This window comes from Stenella coeruleoalba (genome assembly GCF_951394435.1).
Source record: "Stenella coeruleoalba genome assembly, chromosome: 8".
NCBI lineage: Eukaryota > Metazoa > Chordata > Mammalia > Artiodactyla > Delphinidae > Stenella > Stenella coeruleoalba.
Window position 1 is genome coordinate 5,207,106 of NC_137154.1, and position 21,380 is coordinate 5,228,485.

General features: G+C 61.2%; 2 protein-coding genes across 3 annotated transcripts; both read right to left on the reverse strand.

The window, feature by feature from the left end:
* Positions 1–1,579: 1,579 nt before the first annotated feature.
* NDUFS8 (NADH:ubiquinone oxidoreductase core subunit S8) lies at positions 1,580–5,707 on the reverse strand. Of its 2 annotated transcripts, none has more exons than XM_079930125.1 (7): positions 5,630–5,707; positions 4,620–4,677; positions 4,480–4,530; positions 3,820–3,909; positions 3,553–3,725; positions 1,851–1,979; positions 1,580–1,765 (listed from the first exon to the last, which is right to left on the reverse strand). In XM_079930125.1, exons 2-7 carry the CDS (start codon positions 4,675–4,677, stop codon positions 1,634–1,636), a joined length of 633 nt encoding a protein of 210 aa, XP_079786251.1. In that variant the 5' UTR covers positions 5,630–5,707; the 3' UTR covers positions 1,580–1,633. The 2 variants fall into 2 exon arrangements, with proteins under 2 accessions (XP_079786251.1, XP_079786252.1); XM_079930126.1 differs by lacking the exon at positions 5,630–5,707 and adding an exon at positions 4,928–5,018.
* A 1,407-nt stretch (positions 5,708–7,114) lies between these two features.
* On the reverse strand, positions 7,115–20,087 carry ALDH3B1 (aldehyde dehydrogenase 3 family member B1). Its single transcript, XM_079929275.1, has 9 exons — positions 19,925–20,087; positions 16,095–16,205; positions 15,863–15,983; positions 15,538–15,623; positions 14,959–15,040; positions 12,374–12,760; positions 11,504–11,670; positions 9,846–9,945; positions 7,115–7,811 (listed from the first exon to the last, which is right to left on the reverse strand). Exons 1-9 carry the CDS (start codon positions 20,084–20,086, stop codon positions 7,621–7,623), a joined length of 1,407 nt encoding a protein of 468 aa, XP_079785401.1. The 5' UTR covers position 20,087; the 3' UTR covers positions 7,115–7,620.
* Positions 20,088–21,380: the final 1,293 nt, after the last annotated feature.

Below are 21,380 nucleotides of genomic sequence, written 5' to 3' on the forward strand. Positions count from 1 at the left end.
GTTAGAGCTGCACTCTGACCCAGCAGTAAGGGAGAGAATCAAGTCAGGAGCTGGATACACTCATCCATTTTATTTTTTTTGGCTGTGCTGCATGGCATGGGCAATCTTAGTTCCCCAACCAGGGATCGAACCCACAGCCCCTGCACTGGAAGTGTGGAGTCTTAACCACTGGACCGCCAGGGAAGTCCCTAGACTCATCCACTTTAAATGGAAGTATTCTATTTACCTGCGTACAGATGGAGGCTCCATGTCAAGCGTCTAGTGCTGGTTATGTGTGGGAAAAGCAAAATCAGAGGCGATTTAGGATTTTCAAGCCTGCCTCTTACAACTGGCCTTGTTTTTGGAGAGCTCCTGCCCCCAGCAGCCAGCAGGACTAGTGGTGCTGGACTCGTGGACACTCCCCGGGCTCAAGTCTTCCTTCCTGGTCCTGCACTTCTCACCTCTGTGCCATTTTGTGGGTTCAAAGGACCCCAGAACCTTGGCCAGTGGTGGGGCCCACACAGGTCCTGGGCCACTTCTGCATCAGGAGATGGCCCATCCTGGCCTGGTAAGTAGGTCCAGGTGTCAGCAGGGGATCTGAGAAAAGGGGCTTCCTGGTAATGAGCTGGGTAATCTGGGTTTCTTTGCTGCAGGCCTTCTCAGAGCCTTGAATGTGCTATCATGCAGTGCCTGTCCCAGAGGGGAGAGGCACTTGGGGCATTTCCCACACTTACTGGTCCCTAGAACACCCTTCCAAGAAGCATCTTGGGAGATCAGTGTTTTGTAACAAGCACTTTTGGAAATAATGGAGAAAGGGAACTCCGAGATCTCTCAGGCCCGAATTAGTTTTTTCATCAGATGTGTGCTGTGTGATCCTGAGCAAGACACTTCGCCCCTCTGAGCCAGTTTCCTCACTGCTGAGAATGAATTGAAATCCTCTCACACCTCTTAGCACCAAGTTAGAGGGGGCTGTTTTTGGCTACTCTGCTGCCACTGGGCTTGCGTGTGGCCCCAGAAGGAACCATGTCACTTGGCTGGGACTGCAAAGCAGGAAGTCCTGAGCGGCAGAAGCCATGCCAGCAGCCTGGTCTGGGGAAGCTGGGGAGAAAAGCGGATGTGGCTGGAGGAGAGGCAGAGCCAGCTCACAGGCAGCAGGGCCTGGGTCACCCCCTCGTGACTGTCACCCCCCCCCCCCCAGAGCAGCCTTCCCCTGCCTCCCAGCAAGGATGCTCTGGCCTTTCCAAGTTCCTGCTCTTGATGTATTTCTGCCTGCGGCCTTGCGAGAGGCTCTAGGTCCTTAGGGTCTCAGCTGTGGGTGGCCCTCAGGAGAGGACAGGCCCCAGCCCCACCCCTTAGGCACACAGGATTATGGGAACAGTGGACCTGGGCTGACCTCCAGCCTGCGAAGCCTTGGGGAACATGCCCAGGAAGATGTGTGGGCCACACACTGCCGCGGGCCCGGGCCCAGCCACGGGGAGGGCCTGGCAGGTCCCACAGAGTCGCACAGGAGGGCGACTCTGTCCAAGGACCTGGTCCAATGGAGGAAGCCACAGGCCGTGGTCAGGCCTGGACGGCGGACTGATGACAGAGGCGGTGGGGAGGTCAGAACTCTTTTATTAGGCAGAAGGGGACCTCGGGCCAGCCAGCGGGCCGGTCACCGGTAGAGGTAGTCGGCCTGGATGTTGGCGGCGATCTCGGCCTCCCACTTGTCCCCGTTGTTGAGCAGCTTCTCCTTGTTGTAGAGCAGCTCCTCGTGCGTCTCCGTGGAGAACTCGAAGTTGGGGCCCTGTGAGCGGGGGAGCAGACGCAGCCACGTCAGGCCCCTCCGAGGAGCTTCCGCCCCGGCCCCCCCCGCCGCGGGGCCCGCTCACCTCAACGATGGCGTCCACAGGGCAGGCCTCCTGGCAGAAGCCGCAGTAGATACACTTGGTCATGTCTATGTCGTAACGTGTGGTCCGGCGGCTGCCATCGGCCCGAGGCTCAGCCTCAATGGTGATGGCCTGGGGGGCGGCACAGGGTACTGTCACCTGCCAGCCACGCTGGCCCCAGGCACAGGATCCAGCCCCCGCCACGGCTCATTCCCACTCCTGCGGGACTGGCCCCCCAGGGCCTACAGAGCGGACCCTCTGTCATCCACTCTCGGCCCACGTGTACGTTTCCTGACCCCTCTCCTAACAGGCCGCCCGGCGCGGCTGTGACGTCGGCCTCTGAGCGCTTGCCCCAGCTGACATTCTCTTGTTTGTTAACGGCCAGCACCTCCTGCCTGAGAACGTGAGTCCCACAAGGAGAGGGCCGTCGCCTGCCTTGTTCACCATAGCACCTGCAGACCCAAGGGGTCCCACCCGGTAAAAAAATGCCCCATTACTGTCGGTTGCATGTTGAACAACCTTCCCAATTACATCTAGTTATCCCCATTTAATGGATGAGAAAACTGAGGCTCAGAGAGGTTGAGGGGTTTCCCAAAGCCACACAGTACGTGAGGGGCAGAGCCCAGACTCAAACACGGGTCCTTAACTCTCACTTCCTGGGTGCACACTTGCACCAGCTGGGGGAAGGGGTGGCCTGGGGCCTCCCACAGCTGGGAGGACCTTCAAAGGGATGTGGCAAAGGCCCTCAGATGTCCCCAGGAGTGTAATGCCCACCACTCATAGTGGGACCTTTGGTTATTAGCCTCATCTCTTTGTGCCTCCGTTTCCTCATCTATAAAAATGGGGATAATAATCTCTACCTCCTAGAGTTGTTGCAGAGATGAGTCATGAGTTTGGTTCAGTGCCTGGTCCACAGCCGGCACTCTGTCTGGATGCCACCACTGTTATTATTTTTTCGGGGCTCTCCTACGTGCTCCAGGTCGGTGGCTAGACTGGGGACAGCAAGGCCACAACCCGTGGCCTGCAGGACCTGGGAGTGGTCCAGGAAATGAGGCAGGTCATGGACAGCAGCCATCTGGAGTCACAGAGATGTGGCCTGGAGCGGCCGCTGGGAGGGGGTCGCTGTGTGGACCGTGAGGACCCCTGAGCCTGCTGGGCTCCTGCCGGGCACATCCGCCAGCCCAAGAGCCCCAGCTGTGTCTGTCTGTTTCTGCACTAATAGTCCGTGTGGGACCCTCCGACAGAACCAGATGCCAGGGGCTCAAAGGAGCAGCAACCGGGGGCAGTGAGGGCCTCGGCTGTGGCACACGTGTCCCTGGGTCCGGTCCTGTGGCAGGCACACAGGCAGTGCTCCTGAAACGGCTGCTGCATCCGGGTAAAAGTGGAAACCCTCAGGTGCTGCCTCGTGGCTCGAGGCCTGGGTTTCACGCCCCCGACCAGACCCCCAAGGGCAGGACCCACGTGTGTCACGTGGCCTGCTCAGGGCTGGAAGTTTCCCTCCCCTGACTCACTGCCTCTGAGTCGGCTCCCATTCACGGGGGGAAGAGGCTCAGATCGGGAAAGGGACTTTCTGGGGACACCCACCCGGCAGGGCGCCCAGAGTTCGGGCCCAGGGCTGCCTGCTTCACTCTCTCTGCAGCAGGCTGTGGCCTCCCTCTCCCAGTGGCAGGGGCCGGGGGGCGGTCAGTTGGGGTCAGGGGCTCACCTGGGCTGGGCAGACGGCCTCGCAGAGCTTGCAGGCGATGCAGCGCTCCTCCCCGGATGGGTACCGGCGCAGCGCATGCTCGCCGCGGAAGCGCGGGCTCAGTGGGCCCTTCTCAAATGGGTAGTTGATGGTGGCTGGCTCTCGGAACAGGTAGCTCAGGGTCATGCCCAGGCCTGGGGGTGGCACAGGCACGGTGGGAGGGGGCCCTCCTCCCTAACACATCTGTGCCCCTGACCAGCCGGCCTCCCCCCTCCCCCCAGGGCCCACCTCGGATGAGCTCGGTCCACAGCAGGGTCTGAGCTGCCCGGTCGGTCACCGACTTCATGTCCATTGAGGGCTCCCGCATGTTCACATATTCTGCAGGGAAGGAGGGCGGAGAGGCCGTGGCAGCAGGCCTCACACAGGCCCTCCCCAAGGACTCCAGCTCAGGGAGACGAGGCCTGGCCTCCTAGGTGCAACAGCTGGGCCCCCCAGGGGTTTGTTCATTCACCAAACCTCCTCCACCTCAGTGAGCACCCTCGAGGCCAGCCTCAGGCCCTGGGCAGTCCTCGCCAGCTTCTCCCTGTGCCTGTGTGGCCATCCAAGCCAGGAGTTGATGGGGGTTGGAAGGGGCTTGGGTACTGGGGTCCTGATGAAGAGGCACAGCTCCCAGGGCTCACACCTGGCAGCTCCCTCCTTGTCCTACACGGGGAAGGTCTGAGATCACACGGTGTAGCCACATGGAAGGCCCTCTACCCCCTGCAATGACAGACCCGGCCCCCAAGAATCATATTCAATCTTGATCACCATCCTCTTTATACAGAGTGGAAACTGAGGCTCCGAGAGGGCGAGCCCCCAGCAAAGCCAGGACCAGAACACAGGCCTCTCCCCTGCCTCTGGCAGGACGATGATCAGAAAGCCTGAGGCTTGAGGCACCCCGGGACTCACTGTAGGTGGCTGCCGCTGTGCTTCTGTGGAGGCTCCGGCCACTGGGATGCCCTGCAAGGATAGGGGTTACGCTGTGCAGATGTGACCTCATGCTAGGAGGCTGGGCCCCTCACACCCAGGAAAGGCTCCCTTGGTCCTACCTGCACGTGCGGCCTGGGCCAGGGCCCGAAGCAGCATGGGCGTGGTCAGACAGCGCATCTGTGGGCAAGAAGTGAGGCATAGGTGGGTCTCAGACAGGCATGGTTCCCCACCCCCACCCCCGGGAACCCTAGCATTGCAGGAGCCTTGACCCTTGACCCCAGTGCCACTGTGTCAGCTTGTCCCTGCTCACCCCCATTCCTGTCAGAGGCACAGACGGGCTTCCTGTTCCCAGGTGCAGCCCCTCCCGGCCTCCAACCTGACCCAGGTTAACACTGCCACCTGCCACCGGCGTTTATTCAGAGCTCACCGTGCCAGGCACTGTGCTAGGGGTCACACGCACTGTCACTTTGTCCACATGATGACCTCAGAGGGAGGCACAGATGAGAAGCCACAGCTCAGTCGTGTTAAGTGACTTGCCTAAAGTCACACACTGAGGGGGTGGGACCAGGACGTGAACCCAGGCCAGACCCCTCCCTTTACACCCCCAGCCCTCCCCTAATGAAACTTTTAAGGGCTTAAATAACCCTCAAGATCAAATTCCTCTCCCCAGCATCAAGGTCCTTCTGGAACTGTCTCCCAGCCTGCCAAGTGACCTTGGGTTTTCTCACTTGTGAAATGGGAGGTCACGAGAATGGAGGAGGCTCGAAGATGCCAAGGGTTTAGCCCAGAGCCTGGCACTTAGCCGAGGCCAAAAGTGCCCCTCTCGTGACCTGTGACCTCTAGCGGGACCATTTCTTTTGACCGCTGACTTCAGTGCCAGGCACCCAACCCGGCTCCTTCCCCGCCCTTCCTCATGACCTCTGACCCGACGGGCGCAGGAGGTGCATATGCGCCCTGACGGTGCCGGTTTCCCGCCCGCTGCACGCTCAAGGACACAGAGGCCGCGGGTTCTGAGCGGGCCGAGATAAAGCCCGGGCGCGGAGCCGGCGGAGCCAACGGGGGCCGCACACTCGACCCCGATGCCGCGCTGCCCAGGCTGGGCCTTAACACCTGAGCCCCGAACACCCACCTTGAATCGCTGCCGCTCCTTCCAGGGCCGAGGGGCCTGTCCGTCGAGAGGCGGAGCCTACATCCTGGGATGCTACCATTGGGCGTGGACTCTTCGTGGTGTGGTCTGATTGGCTGGTGGCGCAGCCGAAAGAGGCGGGATCGAAAAAGTCTTTTCTCCGATTGGCTAGGGGAGCAGGCAGGAGCTTGAAGTGGTGTAGAGCGCCGCCGGGTTGGGTGCGAGAAACTAGTGAGTCGGGACTCCCGAGCTCTTGGAGGCGGGACATCCGAGGCGTGGTTTAAGGTTGCTGCTCCTGCCAGACCCGGCGCCCTGGGCTGGAGGACACCCTCTCGGCCTCAGCGGGGCGTGTATGATAACGGTGATGAGAATCGTAGCCTGTGGTGATTCCTCGCGGGAGCCATGCCTACTCTATGCTAAACCTTCATCCTGGCGTCTTCATTTAATCCTCCCGGCAGCCGTGTGGGGAGGAACGATTATTTTCGCTTTACAGATGGGGAAACTGAGGCACGGACTTGTGTAGTAACTTGGCCTAAGCCTTAGATCTGCGAAGTGCGGCCGCCTGAGCCACTCCTGGATCTGTATGACCCGGGAGCCCCGTCCCTCAACAGCCCCCAAACCTGTGTTTCCTCCCAGTGAATTGTGTGCCAGAGGGACCCGGGAGGCTGCGGACACTGAGAAAGCCCCTGAGGCCGCCTGTGTGTTGGGGGCAGTGGAAGGTGGTCAGGGAGGGCTTCCTGGAGGAGATGATGTCCAAGCAGAGCGCAAGGAGGAGTCGAGCAGAACCAGAAGGGCCAGAGAGCATGCCCAGCTTCTGTGCGGAGGTCCACCAGAGAAGGAGGACACATCCAGTGCGTTAGAAGAGGGCAAGGATGGGTTGGCGGTGGGGGGTGTGGGGGGGAGCGTGTACAGGGCTGTGCAGAGCCTCCCAAGGATTGTTATGGGTCCAGACTTGTGAGCCAGGGGAACCACTGAAGGGGTTCAGGCTGAGGGCTAGTATGGTCCAGTGGGCTTTGGGAAGATCTCTGAGGAGAAGGGCTGGGCCCCGGCGAAAGAGGGTAGGTGATGGATGGCCCGGGGCACAGCGATTAGTGTGTGGATTGGGGAAGTCTGCGGTATTTTATAGAATCATCAAGAATTACTCAAAGATGGGACTTGGGAGGTGAGAAGGGAGTGTCTAGCCGGGGAGTCTGGCTTTGTGGCTGAGTGGATGGGGGATCACTCCACGGCATGGGGGCCCAGGAGGATGAGCAGGAGAGGGAAGGGGAGGAGTCCAGTGTGGGACATGATGAGGGGAAGGTGCCCAGGGCCAGCTACTTGGGGAACAGGAGCTAGTTCAGAGCTCCTAAGAGGCCCGAGGTGAAGAGAAGGGAGATCCTACTGTGGGCATCTCATCAACCTGACCTGGAGGGAGAGGTGCGGAGAGAGTAGAGGGAAGCAGCCTCCCCCCTCCCAAATGAGGAGACAGGACGCCTGGAGCCTGGAGTCGGCAATTAAGCTCCAAAATTTAATCCTCATGATGATCTCAGGAGGTGTTAATCACCTCCTCTGTGCAACAGATAGGGAACCAGGCTCAGAGAGGGCAGGGACAACCCAGGTCACAGCAGGCCCGCAGTGTGTCATGGACCGGATGCCAGGACCCCTTCTTCACCCTCCACAGAAAGGGCACCTTCTGTCCTGAGAGGTGCCCACATCTTCCCTCGTCTCCCGGAACACAGGTGGCCAGCGTGGGAGCAGGAGGGCAGGTTACTGCACTGTTTCCGATGCTCCCAAACCTTGGCCCATCCTGGCTGGGGGGCAGCTGAGGGCCTGAAAAGAGAAGCCCCAGGCAGGAGGAGAGCAAGCACTGGTCTGGGCCGTGGCCCCGGCAGGTGTTTTCCCCCTGTGTCGTGGACCCCAGGTCATGTCTCCACCAGCCTCAGGTGGCCACGGCAGCGGAGGACTTGTAGACGTGAGCTGGGAGGGACCCTCGGAGCCCCTGTGCGCAGGGTGGCTCAGAGCAGGGCGCAGCTGCAGCTGCGGGTCTCCATGGCTGCGAGCAGCACCCTCAGGTTGCGTGGAGTGTGGGGCGGGTAGCGGAGAGCGTAGACCTTCTCCAGCCCAGGGCGGCGCAGCAGGCAGGCGCGGTGGTGGGAGAAGGTGTCGAAGGAGAACTTGCCGTGGTAGCTGCCCATCCCACTGGCGCCTGTACAGTGACAGGGAACACAGCAGTTAGGCCCCCAGTGGCCAGCTGAGGAGCGTCAGACAGACCTGGGCTCTGCCAGTCACACAGTATGACCTGGGTGGGCTACTTCACCCCCCGAGCCTTGGTTTCCCCAGCTGTAAAGTGGGCTAATCATGAGATGCTGTGGGTAAAGGGCTTAGCCCTGAGCCTGGCCCCAGCACCCACTCAAATAAATATTGGGGACACCAGGTGCTGGGGCACGATGGGTAGACAGTGGTCAAGAGTGGATTCTGGGGGGGTGGGGGATGTATTGGGAATTTGGGATTAACAGACACACACTACTCTATATAAAATAGATAAACAAGGACCTACTATATAGCACAGGGAACTATATATTCAATATCTTGTGATAACCTATAATGGAAAAGAATCTGAAAAGAAGAGCGTGTATATATATTTAACTGAAATATAACTGAATCACTGCTGTACACCTGAAACTAACACAACATTGTAAATTAACATTTTCTTTTTTTTTTTTTTTTTGCGGTACGCGGACCTCTCACTGTTGCGGCCTCTCCCGCTGCGGAGCACAGGCTCCGGACGCGCAGGCTCAGCGGCCATGGCTCACGGGCCCAGCCGCTCCGCAGCATGTGGGATCTTCCCAGACCGGGGCACGAACCCGTGTCCCCTGCATCGGCAGGCGGCGGACTCTTAACCACAACATTTTCAATTAGAAAAAAAGAGAGAGGAAAGATGGAAAGTAAAAAAAAAAAAAAAAAAAGTGGATTCCGGGGCAGCTGCCCAGGGTTGAATCCCAGCTCTGAAGTAGCCATGTCACCTTAAGCAAGTGATTTCGCCTTGGTCTCCTCTGTGACATGGGGTGACAGTGGCACCCACCTCCTAGAGTTGCGGGGATTGAGCAAGTGTTCAGACCCATAGATACAGTAAGTGCTGTGTTGTTATGAGTCGCAGTGTCCAGGTAGGGAGGCAGTCAAGGACCCGGCAGTGGGAAGTCCAGGGCACCCAGCCTGGTGGGATCAGGGGTAATCCGGGAGGGCTTCCTTGAGTGAGTGGGGCCTGAGGGATGTGGAGTTGACCAGATAAAGTGGATGTGTGGGGCAAGAGGGGCCCAGGCTCGGGGACAACTCAGGGAGCCTTGGAGGTGGGTGACCGTGGTGTGTCAGGACTTAGGCAGAGCTCTGTGTGTCTGGGGCAGCAACCAGGGAAGCGGGGCAGGGGCGGGAGCAGGACTCCGTGGCCAGACCAGGAAGGGCGGCCTCAGGAAGCTGAGTCAGAGCCCTGGCTCCGTCTGAGGGCCTGGGAGCCGTGGAAGGCTTTGCCAGGGGAGCAGCAGGGTCAGATTCACCTGCAGACAGAGCCCCACGCTTCCCTGAGGAGGGGGTGCTGGGGAAGAGGGTTCCAGAACTGGGGACGGCAGCGGTGCGCAGCCCTGGACCTCCACCACCACAGCATCGATCTCAGCCTGCCGTGCTCCTGTGACACCAGCCGCTCCCCAGGGAGGGTCCAGGCCCACCAGGGCAGCCCGCCAGGACCTGCTGGTCATTTACTCTAGTGCCAGGTGCAGGCAGGTGGCGGGACGGCAAGCCTCTGGCCCTCTCGTCCCCTGAGGAGGAGGTGGGCTCAGAGAGGGGAAGTGGTGGCCTCGCATCACACAGCCGTCAGACTTGCTGGGACCAGCCTCAGAGGCCAGGACTTCACAGCGGTACTGGGGGCTCCTGGGGCTTGGTGGAGGGGGAGCCGGCAGGAGCCCCTGGCTCCTGTGCGACATGCCGAGCATGGGACAGCGGGGACACAGGAGGGGTTAAAGGAGCAGCATGTAGCCTCACTGTGGAGTAAAGAGAAGGCCCAAGGCCGCCCTGCGTGTGCTAAGCCCCTGCAATCACAGTGATGTTTAAAAAACCCTAAACTGTGTATCTGTGGGTCCACCCACATATGTAAATGCAGGGACAGGTATGGAAGGTTCCGCCTCAGACTCTGCAGAGGGGAGCAGGGTGAGAGATGACGGTAAGAGGGCATGGCTCTGCTGGCACGTACCCACTCCTCCGAAGGGCAGGCTGGCGACAGTCATGTGCATGAAGCCGTCGTTCCCACAGAAGCCCCCGCTGCTGGTCTGGGCCAGTACCCGCTTGACCACCTGGGAGAGAAGCAGCTATGAGGCTGGTGCCGGAGCTGCCGGGGCCGCGGGGGCTCTGTCCAGACCCCTCAGGGCCCTGGGAGCCACTGCAGGGTCTGAGGCCACCGTGAGAGCTGGAGGCGGTGGCTGTGGAGCAGCCTGCCACCCGTCCCCAACTGGAGACGTGTTTCCTGAGCATCCCTTGCTTGTGGCCCATGCAGGTGACTGTGGACACAGGCTCAGGCCTGATGGGGAGGTGGGAAACCCAGCATCCTCCTGGGGACGTGGAGGGTGCAGGGTGAGGGGCGGGCAGTCAGGGAGGCGTTCCCGGGAGGGATGTGAGGTGCCTGCTGAGTCTCAAGGCGGGGCAGAGATGAGTAGGAGGGCCCCCCAGGCAGAGTGAAGGGCAGGTGGGGAGGCCAGGGGTGGGGTGGGGCAGGGACGCAGCGGGGGGCCTGTGTGCAGCACAGGGAGGACGTTGAGATTTGGGTTTTGGAAACATGAACTTGATCCTTGCTTGACTTAATGAAGGCCCTTCCTCTTCAGCCTGTAGGTGTATTTGAAGAATGAGGGTGGTGGGGTGGGGGTGGGGGACTTCCCTTGTGGCGCAGTGGTTAAGAATCTGCCTGCCAATGCAGGGGACACGGGTTCAAGCCCTGATCTGGGAAGATCCCACATGCTGCAGAGCAACTAAGCCCACAACTACTGAGCCTGTGCTCTAGAGCTCGCGAGCCACAACTACTGAGCCCACTGCCACAACTACTGAAGCCCGTGCGCCTAGAGCCTGTGCTCTGCAACAAGAGAAGCCACGGCAATGAGAAGCCTGTGCACTGCAACGAAGAGTAGCCCCTGTTCGCCTCAAGCCCCCGTTCACCTCAACTAGAGAAAAGCCCACGCGCAGGAACGAAGACACAGTGCAGCCAAAAATAAATAAATAAATTTATAAAAAAGAAGAAGAAAGGGGGGGGGGAATGATTAGCAGACACCAAACAGTAGTTGCACGAAAACTTGGCTATAGTTAGTTGCAATGTGTGACCCTCAGGTAACAGCTAGGTCGGGGCTTGCCTGCTGGTGGGTGGAGTGGACCCCCATCCGCCGACTCAGAAATCCCACTGAGAGAAACCCCAGGGAAGGGCAGGGGACCAGGGCTCATGCTTGGGCCTGCATGTCCTGGTCATTCATCCTCCCCCAGTCGTGCCATCCCACGTCGTGTGTGCCTTCCATGAGCCAGGCAGAGGAAGGGGACACTGCCGCCACCAGGCCATGATGATGCAGAAGAATGGAGGTGGGGCTGACTTACAGGGGACACTGGACCCTAGAGAAGACCCTGGGGAGCCGCCCACTAAGGCCCAGATTGGAGGGCAGGGGGAGGCCCTGCTGCCCCGAGGAGGAAGGAGAGGGACAGAGCCAAGATAGCGCCACCGTCCCAGAGCTCCTATGACTGTCCCCGAGGGACCAGGACGCCCGCCCCTCCTGCCAGGCCCCTTGGTCCACTCTGGTCCTGGTGCCACCTCACCCTCTGCTGACCTCACTCCACCCTCCACTGCTGCCACCCGCTCCCACCTCTGTCCAGCCCCACCTGGCTGCTGTTGGAGAAGGCGTACAGGGCCAGGGGCTTCTCCCGACGGCGGATGAACTCGATGGCCTCGTCCAGGCTCCTCACGTTCATGATGGGCAGGATGGGCCCGAAGATCTCCTCCCGCATCACCGGCTCCGTCTCCTGCACGCCCACCAGCACCGTGGGAGCTGCCCGGGCACAGGGCACGGCTCAGCCCCAGGGGTGGGGCCTCGGGCAGGCAGGGCCCAGGGACCCAGGGCTCCAGGCTCAGGGACGTTCTGGGGAAGGTGATCTCCCCACAGCCCCCGGGAAGTGACCTTGAGGGGCTCCCCAGCCTGACCGGGGCCCGTGGGGCCCAGAGAGCCCCTCAGCCTTGGTCTTACAGTCAGAGGGTGACCGGACCTGAGGTCCCGGGTCCCAGCCTGCTGGGGAGCAGCGTCACCCTCTGAGCCGTTCGGCCCGGGAGACTGGGGCTGCTTTGTTCACAGCGTAGCGGGTGCTCAGGACGGGCTGTTGAAATTCAGAACCAGGAATCGTGGGCTCATAGGACCTGGGGTCACGGCCCCGTGCAGCAGCAGATCTTGGGGCTGAAGTTTGGAACCTGAGCCCTAGAACTCCGGGGTCTGAGCTTGGAGAATCCAGAGCCTGGGCCAGAGGGCTGAGTCGTGGGGTCACAGGCTCGGACACGGCAACGCGGAACACTGGTGTCACAGAATCGTGGCACCAGAGCCGTGGACCAGGCTGGGCTCTAGCAGTGGGGTCCGGGAGCCTCAGGACCCGAGGTTACAGGCTGGGCCCAGACTCGGGGCCCAGCTGTGGCCCCCAGCGTGGGGGGGCCTTAGCTGGGGTGGGCTGGGAGTCGGGCACAGTGGCAGGGAGGGCGGGACTCACCGATGTAGCGATCGCTTTCATCAGTCTGGCCCCCGATGGCCACGTGGCCACAGCTCAGCAGGCCCCGGAGCCGCTGGAAATTCTTCTCACTGATGATGCGGCCCAGGTCTGGGGAGCTCTGGGGGTCTTCGCCATAGAAACGGGTGATGGCACTCTGCAGGGCGGGCAGCAGTCGAGCCTGCATTTCGGGGCTGCACAGGATATAGTCGGGGGCCACGCAGGTCTGGCCAGAGTTGAAATAGCGGAAGAAGGCCACGCGGTTGGCCACGGTCTGGGGGTCGCAGTTGTCGTCCACGTAGCAGGGGTTCTTGCCCCCCAGCTCCAGCGTGACGGGTGTCAGGTGCTTGGCGGCAGCAGCCATGACAATCTTGCCAACTCGGGGGCTCCCTGGGGTGGAAGGAACCAGAGTGGCTCTCGGCCACTTGGGCCAGGTGGGATGGCCTCAGCCCAGGGCTGGGACCCCTCGAGGGGGCTCACTCCCTGCCCTGCGGCTCCCTGGAGAGGCAGTAGAGTAGAGGGCAGGGTGGGGGTGGGTGGGAGTGGGCGGGAGAGAGTCACCCTCACCTGGCTTTTCCTTGTCAGTTGCTGCTGCACTGGGACCTTTTTCAGGTCATCCCCTCCCCTTCCTCCCCCACTCGCCCACCAGCCCCCCGAGGAGCTCTGCCCACAGCTGCAAGCCAGGCCCAGCTCCCTGTCCTGACCTGCCCAGGTAGACAGCCAGGAGCCCCCGTCTCCCTGCTTCTGATCCCAGCTGGGCCTGCAGGCGACTCTTTCTAACCTGCCGCCCTAAGTCCCTCCCCACCCTCCACTCTCCTCTGAAAGTAACTCCTATGGCCCGGCTCCAGCTCTAGCTGGTCCTCATTTGGGTCTCCCCTCCCTGACCTAATCTGGCAGCCGTGGCGCCCTCCACACCCACCGTCTGCCCCCCCTTCCCCTGGGTCCCCACCTCTCCTCTGGGCTGGTGTCCTGGGTCTCACAGTCCCCTCTTCCACTCAGCCACCCCGAAACACTCCTGACAGCGCCCCCAGGCCTCGACACACTCTTGCCCACGCCTGGCCCAGGGCCCCACGCTGCCATTCCTGTCGTGATGTGATAACCCTGGCCTTTCTCGCCAGCCACCGCGGCCCGAGGGAGCCCAGAGCCCAGTCACCTCTCTGGTCTCACTTCCTCCTGCTTCCCTGCCCTCGTTCCCTCCCATCCAGGCCCCCTTGTCGGCTGAGCCGGCCCCAGGGGCCTCCCCCTACCACGGCTCCTCCCTTAGGTCCTCCTATCTTTGTTCAAACACCTCCTAGTCTGTCCCGCCTTCCTGACTACACCCACAACTGAATTCCCCACCTCCACCCTGGTCACCTTTGCACGGGCTCCACGACAATATAGGAGGCTTTAGGCCTGCTTTATCCCAAGGCCTCGCGGTGCCGTCTGCGCTCTCAGTAAACATTCACCGAGTGAGTGAGTGAGTGGCTGCTGCCCAGGCCACGTGCTGTGACAAAGGCTTCCATTCATTCATTTGTCCTTAAGACAGGCCTGTGACTTGGGGATGGCCCCTATCATACCAATAAGGAAACTGAGGCCCGGAGAAGTCAGGAGATTATGGTGGAGTAGCTTTGGGCGGTCCATCGGCCTCTGCACAGACTGCCTCGGGGACCTGGCGTAGAAGCTGGCCTCCGGGGGTCTGCCTGCCTTGTCTCTGCACCCTCGGTCCTGGGGGGCCAGGGCCCAGAGTCCACTGAGCTTCGGGCTGTGACGGTGGAGGGTGGTCAGGCGCCCCGCCACCCCCCACCCCGGCTTCCTTCTCCTGGTGTTTCCGGCCCCTGGGAATCTGTAGGGACAGCTGAGGACCCTGGCCCCTCTGCTCCCACAGTCGCCCTCCCTGTCTGTTAAGGTGGCAGCTGGCAGGCCTTGTCCTGGGCTCGTGGCAGGGTCTGGGGAGGAGAAAGGCAGGGATGGCACGTCCCCTGCTCTGATGGGGACAAAGTGTGCAACACAGGAGGCGGGTCTCCTCCTCCCTCCTCCAGGGCCTCGCCTTGTCTGTATCCTCCACCCTTTCATCTCTTCTGGAAACTCCATCCTGGTCACTTGAAGCTAGGTGGTGTCTGGACCACATGGGCACATGTCAGGGTGATGGCAGGTGACCTCTGGGAGCAAAATACAGCCTGCCCCAATCCTGGCTAGTGCAGTGGGCACTGCATCCTTTTGTCACCCAAGCCCCCAAACTGTCATCTGTCCAGCCCTCCAGAAGGGCCGTGGGCGCAGGAATGAGCGCCTGGCACGGCGGGAGCTCAGCAAGGACAGATGCTGTGATGTGTGAGGTTGTGAGTGGTGGAGAGGCCTGTTTCCGGGATGGGGCCCGTCCCTCCCAAGGGTCCCCAGGGGTCCGGGGCTGCTCCCCAGCCTGCTCAGGGAGAGTGCAGCAAGCTCGTCCTGGGGCCGAGAGCACCACCCAGCACTTGCCCCAGTCTGCATCCTCCCTGGCTGCCTGGCTGCTTCTGTCCCTCTCTCAGAGTTGGGGATAAGACCCCTAAGGGTGGGGCTGGGCAAGCTTCTCACCTCTCCCATCCTGCACAACCCCCAGACTGGCTCCTCACCTGTGAAGAAGATGTAGTCGAACTTGTGCTCCAGCAGCTGCCCGGTCTCCTGGGGCCCGCCCAGCACCACAGCAAAGCAGCTCTGCAAGCCAGACGGCAGAGGGCTCCCTCTGGGACCCCGGCCTGAGGGCCCAGAGGGCACCTGCCTGCCTGCCTGAGTGCCTGGGATGGCTCCCCGCTTGCCTGGTGCCCGGGCTCCAGGTGGGCTGGGTCGGGGCAGTGGGGAGCGGGGAGCTCCCCAGGGGCACTAGGCACAGGCAGTTCCAGCCCAACAGGTGTAAGGTTGGGGCCTGGCGGGTTTGGGGTTGGGACTGAGGCCGGGGCTGGGCCAGCAGGGCCGACCAGAGACAGACAGGGACCCCCGGGGGACAGGCCCCACCCCTCTGTTTCACTCAGAGGGAAACAGGCTGAGAGGGGCGGTGACCCGGCCAAGGCCACACAACCCAGAGGAGGCAGGAGTGAGACTGGAAGTCAGGTCCTGTCTGAGGAGCCACGCCAAGGGCTGCCCGGCCCAGCGGGGCCTCCTTAGCCCTGCTCAGCCCCAGTGTAGCTGCTTGCTCTGTACCTGGCCCTGCTCACCTGGTCCAGGTATCGGGGCAGCACCTCGGCCAGGACCTTCTCAGTGCTCTTGCTGACCTCCGAGGGCTTCAGCACCACACAGTTCCCTGAGGGGTGGGGCGGGGAGAGGGGGCCGGCCTCACTCCACCTTCAGGTGAAGAATATGGCTCAGAGAGGTGCCCTGCCGGCCCCAAGGCCACACAGCCTGCGGATGGTGGGCCAGATGGGAACCAGGCCTTCTTAGCTACCTGGTGCCAGCTCCCCCCTCCTCCCTGGCTCTGTGGGCGGCTGGGAGGCTGGGGGGATGGACGGGAGGTGGAGGGAGAAGGTGGTGCTTCCCTCTCACCTGCTGCGAGGGCGCCCACCAGGGGCTCTAGGCTCAGGTTCAGAGGGTAGTTCCAGGGGGCGATGACAAGCACCAGGCCGAAGGGCTCCTTCCGGATGAAGGCCGAGTCCAGCTGTGTGGCCTGGGTCGGGGCAGAGTGATGGTGAACGGTGAGGTGCCAAGACCCCAGCCCCTCAGCACCACCTGCCACCCAGAGAGGCTGCCTGCGGCCCTGACGCCCAGGGTCACTCACCAGGTTCCTGGGCACTTTCTCATCCTTCATCCAGGCCCGCAGGTTCCTAAGGGCCGAGTTAATCTCGTTCTGGCTGATGCTGATTTCAGACACCTCTGACTCGAAGGCTGACTGCAGGGGAGGGGGAGGGGCAAGGGCAGGGCTTGGGCCAGGGTACCCAGGATCCGCAGGTGGCCGGAGCCCTGGGGTGGGCAAAGCCTCCCCAGGCAAGGTCTGTCTTATTCACTCATTCATTCGTTCATTCACTCCATGTTCACTGAATGGTTAGAGTGCGTGGGTGCCGTTTCTGTGCTGGGGATGCAGCTGTGACTGAAACAGACAGAAAACCTGCCCCACGGAGCTGACATTGTAGGGGCGCGGTCGACGTGATGATGAGAACGCTGACTACTCCATTAGGACGTGACAAGCGCAATGGGAGGATGAAACAGGGTAAGAGGGATAGAGACTGCTGGAGTGTGTGTGCGTGTGTGTGAGTGCACGTGCGCATGTATGTGTGTGTGTGTCTTTGCTCTATTTTATATAAGATGGTCAGTGCCAGCCTCTGGGATGGGGTGACATTTGAGCAGTGAGGAAAGAGAGGGAAGGAGCCCATGGATACCTGGAGGCAGAATATTCCAGGCAGATGGTATGTCCTGTGCAAAGGCCCTGGGGCGGGTTCAGGCTTGCTATGTTCCTGATTAGCAGGGAGAAGAGTGCGTGAGGTGATGAGGCCAGGCAGCTGAGGTGAGGACTGTTGAGCAGAGCAGGGACAGGCTCTAACTTAAGTTTGAACAGGACTGTCTGTGTGGCCCTCGGTGGCCTGCTGTGTGGATGTCAGTCTGCAGGGGACACTGGGGACAGGTGTCTCTGGGTCACTGGGGACTGGTCACTGGGGACAGGTGTCTCTGCCATCAGTTCCCACAGCCCAGGGGCCAGGGCAGATTTCAAGGGCAGGAGTCGGAAAAAGGAGACAATCAATAGGGCTTTTGTCCTGATCTATGCCGGCTGGCATGCCTGCCCCACCCCCACGAAGGAGGAGGGACCCAGACTGTGGGCTGCAGGCAGCTGGAGGCCCATGGCCTAGGACACAAGAGCCAGGCTGTCCTGATGCCTGAGACTCAGCCATTATGGTGCAAGTTCCTTCCTGTCAGAGGAGAGGGCGATGGGCCCAGGAGTGCCAGAGCTGAGCCTTGGGGGGAGGGGGAGGGCGCAGGGCCTGGGGGGGAGAAGCCACGCCCCCCAGCGCTTCTAGGGGCTGAGCCTGCTTCAGGCATGCCTTCTACTATGTCTGTGTCCACAGCCCACACTCCTGCCCAGCGAGGTCTCCTGTGACCTGACTGAGGTTTGGGCCTGTTTGAGGGCTGATCTGAACCCCGCTGAATGCCAGGAGTTTGGAAGAGTAGAGGCTGTTTTGAGCCCGGGTTCTGTGCCCTTAGGCAAGAACACGCCCTCTCTGAGTCTCCTCTGGGGGTGACTGGGGGTGACCACCTCTACCTGGAAGGGCTGTTGGGGGTTAAATGGGACGATTTGTGCAGGTCAGACAGGGCAGATGCTGCCTGCTGGGAAGGCGGGGGACAGGGCTGGCTGAGCCCAGAGGGAGGGACCAGGCCAGAGGCCGGGACCAGATTGGATTTTCTGGGCTGCTGCTTCCTTTGTGGGGCGCGGGCTCCTGGAGGCTTGAGGGTTGCAGGCAGGAGGTGAAATTTGAGCCACAGGGAGAACAGGGACCAGACAGACCATCGGGTCAGGTCTCACGGAGGCGGCCAGGCCAGGCCAGCTGGTGGGCAGGGCAGAGGCTCAGTGGGGTGTCAGTCCCCAGGGAGCCCGACATGCCAGGGTAGGGGGTGTGAGCCCCCTCTGTCCTGGACCAGGTCCAGTGAATGGACACTCCCCACAGGGGGGCAAAGCCAGGCCCCTTGGGTGTCAGAGAGCCAAGGAGAGTACGACCCGGTGCCTTGGTTTCATAAATGGGGTAGCAGACGATTCCAGAAATGGCAGACGAGGGAGCCCGGTCTCACCTGGCTACAGTCCTGGAGCGTGGTGATAAACAGAAGGTTTGAGGACCCCGAGAAAGGGAGTAGGCATCACCAGGAGGCCACGTCCTCAGGACAAGTCCTTGTGGCCAACTTGTGCTGCCCCCGTGAACGGGGGTGCCCTGATCCATGACCCCAGGTGCCACGAGATACTAGTCTCGAAGTGACTGCTCTGGACACCTGGCTGGATGCCTGCAAATCAGGTGGGGCCCAAGGAGGCTGCAGAGGGCCTCCCAGGCCTGCCAGTGCCGGCATCTCTTTCATGAGCTGGGTGGGGCCAGCAGGCCCACCGGAAGGGCAGGGGAGGCAGGAGGGCAGAAAGGGATGACCCCAGGGTTCTGCTCATGGGCTCAGGAGGTTTGGGGAGAAGATGAGCTCAGCGCTCAGCATGAGCCAGTGTGGGACTGCTGCAGCCCCCTGGGGACAAGTGGTGACCACAGGGGCTGGCCGGCAGCCAATGTGCACCATGGGCCTGTCCTAGGTGTTAAATATCAAAACAGCACCTCACCAGCTGGTAAAGAGTCACAGCCTTGGAGGGTTACAGGTGGTGAGGGGCCAGTGGGGCGTCAGGGGTGAGCTTGGGCACCGTGGCCTTCGTGGCAAGCTCAAGGGACATTTTGTCCAGAGAAGAAGCCCCTGGACAGTTGTCCTAGGGCAGCGGCAGCCACACGGGTGGGCCCTGCTGGCTGAGACGGTGGAAGGCTGCCTACAAGGAAGTGTATTTCTTGAGGTCCTGCTGTGGCTGCTGCTGGAGATGGGAGGGGCTGAGCCCCCAGGCCTCCAGGGTTTGGACAGAGGCCATGATGCCCACGGTACCTGGTGAAGCAGAAGTCCTCCACATGCGGCCCTAGCGGTGTGACCAGCTCCCTGGACCTCGTCCCTTGCATGCTGCCCTAGCGGTGTGACCCAGCTCCCTGGACCTCGTCCCTTGCATGCGGCCCTAGCGGTGTGACCCAGCTCCCTGGACCTCGTCCCTTGCATGCGGCCCTAGCGGTGTGACCCGGCTCCCTGGACCTCGTCCCTTGCATGCGGCCCTAGCGGTGTGACCCAGCTCCCTGGACCTCGTCCCTTGCATACCTCTGCCTCTTCCACTCCCCTTCAGCCACTCTGGCCTCCTTGCTGCTCCTCAAGCACAAATACACCAAGCACCTCCTGCCTCAGGGCCTTTGCACGTGCTGTGCCCTCTGCTGTTTCCCCCCTTGTCCACGTGGATCCTTCCCTCTCCTCCTTCAAACGCCACTGTCTCAGAGAAACCTTCCCTGACCCCCACATACAAAACCGCACCCTGACCCTGGCCCTCTCTCACCCCCTTCACACTGGGAGTGTCTCTCCATGGCATTCATTACCATCCAACATGCTGTGTGTTTATTTACTGTCTAGTTGTGTCTCTCCCCAGGAGGCCAGCTCCCTGGACACAGGAACTTTGTTTTATTTGTTGTATCCCCAAAGCCTACAACAGTACCTGGCCCATAGTAAGTGTTCAATAAATAGTAGTGGAGTGGGGGAATTCCCTGGCGGTCCAGTGGTTAGGACTCCGCGCTCTCACTGCCAAGGGCGCGGGTTCAATCCCTGGTCGGGGAACTAACATCCCACAAGCTGTACCACACGACCAAAAAAAAGAAAAAAATAGTGGAGTGAATGAAGAAATGAATGAATGGGTGAATGTAGAAGAGCGGGTTACGGCACAGGAAAGGAGGCGGGGTTTGACGGCTTTTAGTTCCCCCTTCATGGAGGATGCAGTTGTCCCCATCCCCCCTGTCTCAACCTCCCCACCCCTGCCCTCCTCCTCCCACCCCTGCCTGTCCCCCCACAACCCACCTTGTGCAGGTCCTGCGCCAGCGCCTCCTGCAGAAGCTGCTTGTTCTCTTGCAGGAAGCGGCTCAGGCCCTTCAGCTGGGCAGCCCGGAACTCGGCCGGCCGCGTGCACCCCGAGTCGAAGGCCTCCCGCAGCCGCTGCAGCGTGTCCGCGAAGGGGTCCATCCTGCCGGGCGGGGCAGCGTGGGCCGGGGCGCCCCACCTCCAGGCGCCCTCCACCGCCCCTGCCTGCACCCGCGTGGGCCCACGGGCACCCCCATGGGGACTCACACGTAAGCCCAGGGACCAGGGCTGCCCCACCTACACATACACACAAACACACACACAAGGGGCACACTTGGACACCCACTGACAGAGCTACAGACCACACCTCTTAACCAGTGGGCAGGAGGGTTCTGGACCCCAAGGCAGTCACGGGACTGGGTGTGGGCTTGGGGACAGCTACTCCGTGGCCCCTAAGAGTGAGCAGGGAGCCAGGGGGTCACGCTTCTTCCTGCCACCCGGAAATTAGCCCTAAGCCATGGCCCCCACCCTACTCCGGTGCCCCTCCTGGAGACGGGTAGCCCTTACCCCAGCAGGTCTGAGTGGAGTAACCAGGGGAAGTTTGGTAACTAGAGGCGGAGTCCACCAACCACCACTTTGGGACATTCCCAATACAAATGCTCTGTTCCCACTGTCCCCAGCCTGGGGGCCCTGCCCAGCGTGGCCAGGTTGGCTGGTGGTGGCTCAGAGGGCTGGGTGACAGGACTCCTCTCCCTGTGCCCCACCTCCGCAACAAGACTGGGAAAGAAGAACCCCACCTCCCAGAGGCCCTGCTGCCCATCCCAGCCCCATCGGCCACAGTGTTGGAGAAGCAGGGGATGCTGAGGGGTGAGGGGTGAGGGGGCAGTCAGGCCTCCATGCTGTCATCAGCCAGGGCTGGAAGGCAGGGTAGGGGCTCTGACATTCCCCCGGGCGCCCGCCTGCTTACTTGAAGTTCATCAGAGGAGCTCTCTGATGCACTTAGTCCTCGGCCTGGTGCCAAGGACCAGTGGGGACCCTTTCCTCCTTCTCTCTCTGACTCACTTCTCTTCTGGTCTCTGCTTGGCTGATGCCTCCTTCAGGCAGCCCACCATGATTACTCCCTTACACATTCTCACAGTGGGCCCTTGGCTCTGCTCCCCACCGCACTGTGTCATACCTTGTGATAAATACCTGGTTTCCTTCTGTCCACCTCCCTGCCCCGCCTCCCCATCCCTCTCTTTCCTCTCCCACTGGACTGGGCAGCAGGACCCCTCTTTGCCTACTTAACTTATCATTTGGGGCTTTGTGCCCCAATCTCCTCATCTGTTAAGGTCACCCTTCCACCTACCACCTGATGGGTGTTTATCAAGGATGAGACCATGCTGGCCAGTTCTAAGCCCAGGACAGGGCGTCAGTGCCCTCAGGGTTGCCAGCTATTGTTAAGTGACTACTGCCA

Excerpts from the sequence above, each read along its gene's own strand:
- NDUFS8 (XM_079930125.1), bottom strand. The coding sequence starts at position 4,677 with ATGCGCTGTCTGACCACGCCCATGCTGCTTCGGGCCCTGGCCCAGGCC. Across the intron at positions 3,910-4,479 it reads CACAGCGGCAGCCACCTACA|AATATGTGAACATGCGGGAG; the intron begins GTGAGTCCCGGG and ends CCTTCCCTGCAG. Across the intron at positions 1,980-3,552 it reads AGGCCGTCTGCCCAGCCCAG|GCCATCACCATTGAGGCTGA; the intron begins GTGAGCCCCTGA and ends GCCGCCCCCCAG.
- ALDH3B1 (XM_079929275.1), bottom strand. The coding sequence starts at position 20,086 with ATGGACCCCTTCGCGGACACGCTGCAGCGGCTGCGGGAGGCCTTCGAC. Across the intron at positions 15,984-16,094 it reads AGAAAGTGCCCAGGAACCTG|GCCACACAGCTGGACTCGGC; the intron begins GTGAGTGACCCT and ends GCCCCGACCCAG. Across the intron at positions 7,812-9,845 it reads CCTGCCCTTCGGAGGAGTGG|GCGCCAGTGGGATGGGCAGC; the intron begins GTACGTGCCAGC and ends GTCACTGTACAG.